The sequence below is a fragment of the Myotis brandtii genome, unplaced genomic scaffold, assembly GCF_000412655.1.
Source record: "Myotis brandtii unplaced genomic scaffold, ASM41265v1 scaffold568, whole genome shotgun sequence".
NCBI classification, from domain to species: Eukaryota; Metazoa; Chordata; class Mammalia; order Chiroptera; family Vespertilionidae; genus Myotis; species Myotis brandtii.
In genome coordinates this window covers 752264-763426 of record NW_005370122.1, presented here as the reverse complement: position 1 = coordinate 763426, position 11163 = coordinate 752264, and the positions used below count along the sequence as shown (strand labels likewise).

Here is an 11163-nt window from a genome sequence, read left to right as displayed (position 1 = left end):
GAAATAAGCAAAGGAAAAATGTAAATTAACTTTACTATTTTAAACTATTTAGTCACATTGCTTATACCTCATCATTTATATTAAATAATGTATTAGTATTCTATTAAATATTTCTCCTAAACACAAATTAAAATAAAGAGACACCAGGAGACCAAGATTAAGTACTCAACTAATACTCTAGTCCATATCAAAGATAAATTACTCATAAGTGGTATTGTTCTCCTTTGACATGTTCTTAATGTCTATATCCCTCCTATTCTTTAGAGCCAGCCTAAGCCTCAACTCCAGAACAACTTCTATAACTAGGTTCACTGTTAAAGCAAGAGTTCACCTTTCTCAAAGTGCATTTACTGTCTTTATCAGATAGGTATTCTTAAAAAAAGATGTCTACAAATTTCAGTACCAGTAATTTAGCACCCAAAGTCAGCACATAACTTAGATTACTGTTATGAAGTTTGTTGGTTTCTTATAACACACAATATTATTCAATAATTAGCATTTATGGCCTTGGCTGGTGTTGCTCAAAGATTAGAGCGTTGACCCATGCACCAAAGGGTCGCAGATTCGATTCCTGGTCAAGGGCATGTACTTGGGTTGCATGTTCGCTCTCGGCCCCAGGTCTGGGTGCATGGAGGAGGCAACCAGTCGATGTCTTTCTCTCATTTCGATGCTTCTCTCTTTCTCTCCTTCCTCCCTTTTATTCTCTCTGAAAAGCAGTGGAAAAAATATCCTCAGGTGAAGATAACAAAAAATAATAACAATTGGTATATATGTAGCTAAACTATCTTTACAATTATATTGTGAACAACACTATTAGTAGAGGTAATCTTTTTATTTTATTTTATAATTTCACAGTACCTGCAATGGTACTAGATATTGCATTCCACACATTAGTGATTACCTTTTTTAACCCCAGGTTTAAATCCTTTATCTTGACGTTCCGGATACTGAGGAATGTGGATTTCCTTGGGGACATAAAAATATCCTGGAAGGCTTACTTCTGTTGTATATAAAACGGACTTAGGCTGCTTTAACTTTGAGATATTAAAAAGCATACAAGTCTGCAAATAAACAGAAAGAAAATTTGGAATGTAATTCTCTTATCTTTTAACTCTAAAACACAAAAGAGAGCATTACCAATTTAGACTCTATATTTGGGGGGAAATCAATCAAGGAGTTGAATTTGTTCATTTCTTTAGATACTATTGTTTAATTGGTGGAAGACAACACTAAACCATTTCATAGAATTAATGGAGCCATCCTTTATTGAGAGATGCTCAGTGTCCCCTGTTCTAATTCTTTCAGTGTTGAGGAATCCATTGCTTCAGGAAGAAACCATTCCATTGGTGAACCGCATTGAGAAAGTGCTTTCCTCCTTGAATTGATCCCTGTGTACTTTAACATCTACCCATCAGTTCTAGTTCTCATTAGCAATACACTTAGTCTCCTTTCTTATGCTAATGACAGTTTGGGGGGGGGACAGAAATAAATATACACACACACACACACACACACACACACACACGTATAAAACGAGGTTCTGCCCCTCCAGAGACCTCCAAACATATCTTTTAAATAAGTTTGATATTTTAAGTACTTTCAACCATTAGTTATATAATGTAGATTACAACTCACCCCCCATACATATGCTACTCAAGACACAATTGAGTTCAATACTGTGCTTCCTAAAATAGAACACTGAAGAGAAACCCAGCTCTCTACATGTGAACCAAGCAAGGCAGAGCCCAGAGGTAGACAACCATTTATTTTTATCTGGATGCTCTACTACCAACAACATAGTACCGTCCAAAGGTTAGACTAAGCTTTCTTGGAGCCAGACTACCCACACTTACTAGTAAATACCCCAACTCTAAGTAAACTTGGCCAGGTTATTAACCAAAGCCACAAAATCATCATTTGTAAAATCTATAATAATAAAAGGATAATATGCTAATTAGACCAGACATCCTTCCAGATGACCTTCTGGACAAAGCCAGGGCTGCGAGGGAAGCCTGGGTCCCGGGTGCTAGAGGCAAGCCAGTGATGGCAGCTGCAGGAAGGAAGGCTACTCTTGCACGAATTTTGTGCATTGGGCCTCTAGTATGGGTTATAATAGTACACACTGCCCATCTCTGGTACATTTAAAGTATAAACAAATGCCAGGTACTTAGAGCATATTTTAAGAATTCAATAAATATTGGCTATCATTATCATCATTGTCATCGTCACCATCATTATCATCATATCATTACTCATCAAAAATAAATGTTAGTGCCTTTAACAATTATCTCATTCACTGGGTTCATCTATATATATATGCCTAAGTGACTGAACGACCAGTCGATCAGTCACTATGACGCACACTGACCACCAGGGGGCAGATACTCAATGCAGGAGCTGCCCCCTGGTGGTCAATGTGGTCCCACAGTGGGCGTGCCACTCAGCTGACTGACAGGCACCAGAGGCAGGGCTCATGGCTAGCAGGCACTGCTGTGGCGGTGCGAGCCTCTCCCAACTGGGACTGACAGAGTGCGAGCCCACAGCAGGCACAGCAGGGCCAGGATGAGCAGGAGAGACAGGCAGGAGTGGCAGGCAGCACTGGACTGCCGGATTTCGGCCCAATCCCCACAGGCCATGCCGAGGGACCCCAATGATACATGAATCCGTGCACTGGGCCTCTAGTCTATATATATAAAACCCTAATATGCAAATAGACCAAACGGCAGAACAACCAAACAACCAGTCATTATGATGTGCGTTGACCATGAGGGGGCACACACAGAACATGGTGGGTATCAGCAGCAGAGCGCGGAACATGGTGGGCATTGGCCATGGCGGGATGGTGGAGCAGGTGAGTGGAGGGGCCAGACCAAAGCAGGGCACCAGTTGCTGTCATTGGGGCGAGCCTCTGGTGGTTACTGAAAATTCTTCGCTCCCACGTGCCGCGGTCCCACCGGTGCTCGCACCTGCTGCTGGTGATGGAGCCACCGCTCGCATCTGCTGCCGGTGCCCAGCGCCAGCCCCAATCACTTGGCACTGTCAGCGGGTGCAAGCAGTGACTGCCAGCCCTGATTGCCCCTCAGGGCTTCTCCACCTCCCCCTGCTCCTGAAGGGCAATTGAGGCTGGCAGCCACCTCTCGCACCCACTGCTGGTGTCAGCCCCAATGACTCCATGCCATCAGCTGGTGGGAGAGGCAGCTACAGGAGCTGGGCTGCCAGCAGACAGGGGATCAGGGACCAGGGCAGGAGGGGCTGGGCGGGGGCATGAAGGATGGGCTGAGACCCGCCCCTGTGCCCACCGCAGCCTCATGGCCCACAGTTCCTTTCAAGGTGCATGAGTTCATGTACTGGGCCCTAGTTATCTATAAAATCCACAAGAATTTTTTTCCCCACAAAGTCACATTTTCTACCTACTTTATTTTGGCAATTCAAATCATGTAAATCCTGAAATTTAAATTAATTCAATATACATTTATCATTGTTTGGGTTTGGTTCAATTTTCTAGTCATTGTGAATAGATAATCTATTTATATCAGCAACTAGCTCTTTATCCTAAATGCATATTGTCTGCCTTCTAGATCTTCAGGTCATTCAAAATAATATAGAAAGTCCCCAAAAAATGTATACACATTTTAACAGCTGATAGCTCACTTAATTTTCACTCATTTTCAGGGTTAACTGATTTGAAATAATGAATGAAGACAGACTAATCTTTGAACAAAGAAAATTTATCCTAAAGTGCCACTAGATTTTTTTTTATGGGGCTACATAAAAGATAAAGATTACAGTACAAAACTGACAATAGTCAATGATTGAGGGCACACAAACACCAAATGAAATGATTCTTGATGTCTGCGATTCCATTGCTTCACATTATCATCAGTGCCTGGACCAGAACAGTCATCACTTTGAAAACAGGCATTGACAAAAATAATTAATCATTTCTGTAGATTCTTTTAAATTTTGAAAATGAACTGTATGTTAATAAACACTGACTTGATAATCACTCAAAGTGTGTATACAATTTTTGGGGACATCCAGTATGTGACACAGACTCTCTTCTTGACCAAACTCTAATCAGGCTCCTCTAAACTGTTTCTCAACTAGGCCTCAACCTTGGCATATAAAAACTGCAGTCACAGAAGTAGACATTTATGAGAAGTGAGGGGGGTTGACAGAGGTGATCCAGATTTCTTAATTGATGCATATCTGCAGTTACTTCAGAAAGCTTGCAATTATAAATCCTTTTTCTCCCCTTTGAGAGGTAAATCTTCTATCACCCTTCCCCCACACTGTCTTCTCAAGGACCTCAGAACCCTCTCTTTGAAATGCAAACATTCAAGGAGATAATGCTTCCAGTCAGCTGAGTACCTTGCTGCAACTTGCATCATTACCTCCAGCCATAAAGATTCGGGAAGTTTGTTTCTCCTGCAGATAAGCATAAATTAACAAATTTCTCACAAAATTTCCTCTCACTTCTTGTAGATATCCACTTCTGTGACTCTGATCAAGTCACAGATTCTTTCTACTAATTCTCCCTCTCTATTTTTTTTATCCTCCCTTTAAGATGCCCAGTTACTGCTGCATAAATTGAAGTTGAGTTCATTTCATGCTGGATCCTCCTCCCTGCAGCAATAGTTACTGAATAATGTCTATCGCCTTATGGCTTTAACTAGTGCCCAGCATGGATGTGAGAACAAGAAAAAAGGCCTTTCTTTTTCTTTGCTATAGCATTCTACAATTTATGAGAAGCACTTGGTAATTAAATCCCAAGATTGTTAGCTCCTCTGATTCAAACAACCTCAGTTCAAACTGCAAGACAACTTAAGTTACTCTCAAGGTTACATTCTTGTATACACCTCCTCCCTGCTGGTTTACAACTCAGGGATAATTAATAGAAAGTTCCTTCCCCCCCTCCTCTTCAAACAAGCTTCTTTTGAACTCTTCATAACTTTTGCTCTGTAGACAAAAAGAGGCCACATGCTAACATGACAAGCTCAGGGAATGCCTGCGTGGTGGCCTCTGCAAACTCAGAGACCTAAGGTAACCACAAAGGATGGTCTGAAATTAAACTTTTCAATTAAAAAGCAGTCTGTGGTGGGTAGTCATGTCCTAGTTTAGTATCTTCCCTGACAAAGATCAATCTTTACCTTAACTGAGCCTATTATCTTTCTGCACCCAGGATAAAATACCTTTGGAATGTCAGGATAACTTCTAACTTTCATTTTTTCTGGACCCCTCAGGGCACAACCAACGCTATAGGTAGAGACTACAAATTCCCTCATTTTTATTGTTATCGTGTAAATTGTTGACTATTAACTATCCTGTACCCACCTATGTAAAAGAAGCATGTGTCTATCATTTTACTTTTTACCCAAACCCAGAAGTTTCTCCTTTTTTGCTTTCTCCCACCTCTCTAATCTATCACTAATGGATTTCATGTAACCCGCTTACATCTCTTCCTTTGATGGTAATTTAAAAAAAAAATAGGTGAAAAACTGCCATTCTCTAAAGCATTGTCTCAATGCACTGAGATTCTGCTTCCAGCAATTGTTGACAGTTTGGCTCAAGTAAGCTGACAAAAATTCTTTACTAGTACAGGTTTGAATGTTTCTTATGTTAACAGCTCTAAGAATGTTTTATAGGCTTTGGAAAAATACTGATAAGACACCTCCCTAGGACATCTGCCTAGAACTAACAAAGACAACCTCCCTGATGTCTGCTCAATTTCAGCCCCCAAATCCTCCTCCCTTCCTTGTCACCTAGCAACAGCAGCCATTAAAAGAGCAGGACACAGTCTATTTCTTTGCCTCTGTATTGATTAGCCCTTTCCTTTCTGGGAAAGTAAAATAAACTTTCTCTCTGCATCTATCTCTTCTTTTAGTTGTGAATTCTTGGCATCACCAGCCCAAAACCATAACACTCAGCTTTATCTTTCACAGTATCACTAGGATTACTTTATGACTTGAAGGTCACTTAAATTATACAAATACAAAAACTTTTTCTTTGCCCTTCCAAATCCTCACCAAGATCTTTCAGGTTTCCTTTAAAAAAAGATATCCAATTTCAAAATTCTGATGATTTTTTCTGCTATTTATTCTGGAGTACATAGCATGGTTTTAAAACATAAACATGAGAAAGCTAACAGGAAATATGAAGAACCTACCTTGTAAGCCCTGAATCTTTCCAACATCACTGAGTATATCATTAAAGTTGTTTAATTAATGGCCAGAGGATATGAATTCAATAAATGAGTGCTAAGTGTCATAAATTCATGCTCCTGACAAAAGATAGTATCTCTTAGAGTATATAAAGTAGATATACCATGTTGCCATTACTCTATAGCAGTGGTGGCGACCCTTTTGAGCTCGGCGTGTTAGCATTTTGAAAAACCCTAACTTAACTCTGGTGCCGTGTCACATATAGACATTTGATATTTGCTGCAACCATAGTAAAACAAAGATTCATATTTTTGATATTTATTTTATATATTTAAATGCCATTTAACAAAGAAAAATCAACCAAAAAAATGAGTTCGCGTGTCACCTCTGACACGCGTGTCATAGGTTCGCCATCAATGCTCTATAGATATTTCAAAACTCAAATTGCACATTGTCATGTAATAAAAAATGAAGATAGGCCACTTTTCTACATTTATTCAATAGATTTAGTTTTGAACAAATATATTCCAGGTTGATTTTAGATTTTGTTATGCAGTTATTTTATGCTATAACAGACTTTCATTTATTACTTTATACAAGTTCATGGTAATAGACTAAGAAGAAAACATATGAGCTGGAGGATATACAGGGCAAGGAAAAGAGTAGTAGACTGGGAGGTAAAAACCTGGGCCCATTTCTATTCTGTCATAAATCATTGGTGTGAATTTAGGGCACTATATTACTATTTTATGGTCTTGGTTTACAGGTCTGTAAAAGTAAGAGGTTGGACTATGTGTCTCTGAGTGTCTTTGATTTGTTTTCCAGCTTTAAAATATAATAATGCCTCTACCCTGATCTGGGTTGTGATCTCTGCCCAATTCCTGAGGTTAGTCATTTTATGCTTCACTCATCCAATTTTTTGTAATATAAGTGCAATCCTATTTGTTCTATATTTCTCCATGGGGCCATCAAAATAATTTGAAAAGTGCACATAAAAGCATTTGGAAAAAAGTGACAGCTTTTTGCCCTAGCCGGTTTGGCTCAGTGGATAGAGCGTCAACCTGTCTGAAGGGTCCCGGGTTCGATTACGGTCAAGGACACATGCCTCGATTGTGGGCTCAGTCTAACATGCAGGAGGCAGCCAGTCAATGATTCCCTCTCATTATTGATGTTTCTATCTCTCTCTTCCTCTCTGAAATCAATAAAAAAATATATTAAAAAAGTGACAGTATTTTAAAAAATTATCTTATTTATTGTTCTGCTGGAAAAAAGTAATAGTGTTACTGTATTTAAGAGTACACGTCAATTGAAAAGAAACCTTTATGATTAGATGGATGTAAGCACAATAAGATATGTCTAAGTTTTGATTTGGTGTAGTTGCTTTTCTTAAATTGACACATTCAATACTTCTCTAGTTATTTTCTACACTTAAGAGTTTTTGCTGAAACAAAAAGTGCATGGTATTCAGGGAAGTCAAAGAAAATACTAATCTTCAGGTGAAAAAATAAAACTTTCAATTTTTAACATTAGAGACCACTTAAACCATTTCAAATGTAATTATTAAAAAGTCAAAGGTTATTAAGAAATTAACATTATTATCGTTTTTACTCCTAACAACAAATTCAGAGAAGTACACACATATGGATACTCATCCTGCAAATATGAGAAGGAAACAAGGATAAGTAAACAACAAGATGACTTTGAGAAAAATCAGGACATGAGGCAATCTGGATGGACACCAGCCTATACAATGAGGACTTAAAGTGTCATTTGTTTGTTAAGGGCCATGCTCAAGCCAATAAAACAATGACAGCCTTTCATGCGCAAGTCATTAAAGGGTAAATAAACACATAAGAAAAATAATTTTAGATTTCTAGGAAATTATATCCTAGATTGATGAGTATACATAAAAATAAATCTTACACAAAACATAATTTGATAAATGCAACAATAAAAACAAAAACTATGCTGGGTTCCAGAGACAAAGCTAAAAGAAAGGGAGAAAGATAGAAACCATATACATGCATAAATAGTAGAAAGATGATCCCTGGTCAAAACCCATCCCCTCAAGCATACGACCCAGCAATCCCACTTCTGGGTGTATACCCCAAAAAACTCAAAATGATGTGTTTGCAAAGATATATGCACCTCTGTGTTCACTGAGGCATTATTCAAGGTGCCAAGACATGGAAACAACCAAATTGTCCCAAAATACAGGAGTGGATAAAGTAGATGTGGTACATATACACAATGCAATACTACTCACTCATAAGAAAGGATGAAATAGTGCCATTTGCAACAACATGGATGGAACTTGAGAAGATCATGCTAAGTGAAATAAGTCAGTCAGAAAAAGCTAAGAACCATATGACTTCACTCATATGTGGGATATAAAACTGAAACTCATGAACGCAAACAGCAGTGTGGTGGTTGCCAGAGGGAAAGGGCAAGGGTAGGGAGTACTAATATAAGGTGACAGGAGAAGATTTGACTTTGGGTGCTGAGCACACTGCAATATACAGATCTTGTAACACAGAAATCCACACCTGAAACCTATATGTTCATGTTGACCAATTAATTTAACTTTAAAAAGAAAAGAAAATATAAGTTGGTAAAGCAGGATCTCACTGATAGTATTTGAGCAGATCTGAAGTAAATGATATCTAGCCTCTAATCTCTAGATAAAAATAACAGAGGAAGTACACGGGCCATGGGGAGCATCCCTTGGGCATGCGAAGAACAGCAAGGAGGCCTGTGCTGAGGGAGTGACCTGAGAGAATGGGCTCCAGAGGAAATGTTGAGATCAGGGAAGTAGGAGGGACTGCCTAGGAGGGTCATGAAGACCATCCTAAGGGTATTTATTGGTTTTTATTCTGACATGAACTGGCACACCAGTAGCAGAGCAATATGAACAGATTTATACTTTAGAACAATCGCTTTAGCAGCTCTGTGGTGACTAGACTGTACCTTATTTTAATTATAAAATTGAGTTCAAAGTACAATAACAGAGTCTATATTAATAGTAATAACAACAATGACATATATAGTGTACTTATTATATACCAGGTATTACGCTAAGCATTTTACATAATTATCACACTTGTTTTCCATAAATTATCAATATCTCCAGATTAAAAATATTAAAAAAATTTTTTAAGTAACCAGCCCACAGTCACACATGTGGGCAGTGTTAAAGTCTAGATTCTCAGCCTGGTCATCTGATCCCAGAGTTGAACCTGTCTGGATATAAAACAGAATATCCCAGGCAACTTTTAGAACATGTCCTCACCCACTTGCTTCCAGAGATTTGTATTTAATTATTCTGGAGTGGGGCCTGGGCATTAGTATTATTTTAAGTTTTCTAGAGCATTCTAACGTACAGCCAGAATTGAAGACAACTGTGAATGAAGCAGCTACAGTGTCATGCCTAAAATTAATAGTATGCTTAGTTACTACTAATTTAGTTATTACTACTAAAATTAGAAGTAATGCAAAATTAGTACAATGCTTTCTTGCAGATTTATTTTTAATGAGAACAAAAGGTAAAAAGCTACTGAGTTGTCTTTCTGGAGAAAACCAGCATTAATCCTTTTCTCTATGTATAAATGTTATGATTAAGTAATAGCTCTGTATATTTTTAAAGATAGAATAATTTAAGTGCATGATCTGTTCATTCCCACCTCGACCCTGGTCAGCCCCAGGATGGCGATGGCCACGCGGATACTACTGCTCTCCAGAGTGCCCGTGAGCAACCTCCGCTGATACTCTACATCTGACATCTGCTGCTGTGCTGCAAAAGCCAATGCCTTTTCCTTGACTTCGTTCGTCAGTGGCAATATAAGGTCCGTATCCAACGTATGACAGGGTTTGCATTTCAAATACAGAACTGGATTGTCCTCATCAAGCTCTAGGGTGAAGCAAAAACATTCATGGCTGCAATGGATTTGGGAGGTTTGAAATATAAAACTGAAGTCGTGGTCTTCATTAAACAGAGTAAAAATAGGTAACGCATTTCTAGTGGTATTAATTCAGTAATTCAAGAATAAGTCTTCAGAAATTAAAGATATTTTCCTGGTACTCTCTAAAAAGAGTTCTAATCAAATGGTTCTTTCATAGAAACATTATCAACATGATCAAAAATTCAGTGACCTGGAGACTATTATGCTAAGTAAAATATGCCATTCTGAGAAAGACAAATATCACATGATCTCACTTATTTGTGGAATCTAATGAACAAAATGAATTGACTGACAAAATAAGACCTGAAGAATGGAGGCATGGAACAGACTGACATATCTCAATATGGGGTTGGGGGAACGAGAAGAGTTAAACCAAAGAACTTATATACTTATATGCATAGCCCATGGACATGGGCAATAGATGGTGAAGACCTGGAGGGGGGCTGGGGCTGGGAGGAGGGGGGAAAAGGAGGGTTGGGGAAAAGGAGACATCTGTAATACTGTCAACAATAAAATATATATGTATTTTTAAAAATTCAGTGACCATTGTGCTCCTATCAGTGATTAGAAGGTAGGAATGGTAGAAATAAATGTAAAGAAAGACATCTATCAATGATTGGTATGAACTAGAATTTTCTTTCACTAACAACTTTATACTTTAAACTAGAATGTTATATTACCAACATAATAAAGTTAAAATCTAATTATATATTGGATAAACTTGCTATGAGGAAGCTTAGGTAAATATATGTGGAACAGTCCCTTCCTCAACATTATAAATAAAACTAGAGGTCCAGTGCACAAATTCGTGCACGGGTGGGGTCCGGCCAGCCCAGCCCCAATTGGGGCAGATCAGGACCAGGCCTGTTGGGAGGAGGAGATGTCGGGAGGTGGGCCGGCTGGGGGGAGGGGCCGTGGGTGATTGGCCGGCGGGCCCCACCCCCGAATGGGGTTGGGGGGCTGATTGGGGGTCAGCAGCCAAGGGAGGCATGGTGGGAGGTTGGCCAGCCAGCCCCATCCCGGATTGGTGTGGGAGGGTGATC

The 11163-nt window shown here is 39.0% G+C and overlaps 1 protein-coding gene across 1 annotated transcript in view; it reads right to left on the bottom strand.

The window, feature by feature from the left end:
- Positions 1-11163, bottom strand: part of CFAP47 (cilia and flagella associated protein 47) — a 429694-nt gene that overhangs the window by 129523 nt on the left and 289008 nt on the right. Inside the window, 2 exon segments of the mRNA XM_014549721.1 lie at positions 938-1061; positions 9842-10066. Of these exon segments, the coding sequence (XP_014405207.1) occupies positions 938-1061; positions 9842-10066 (349 nt within the window).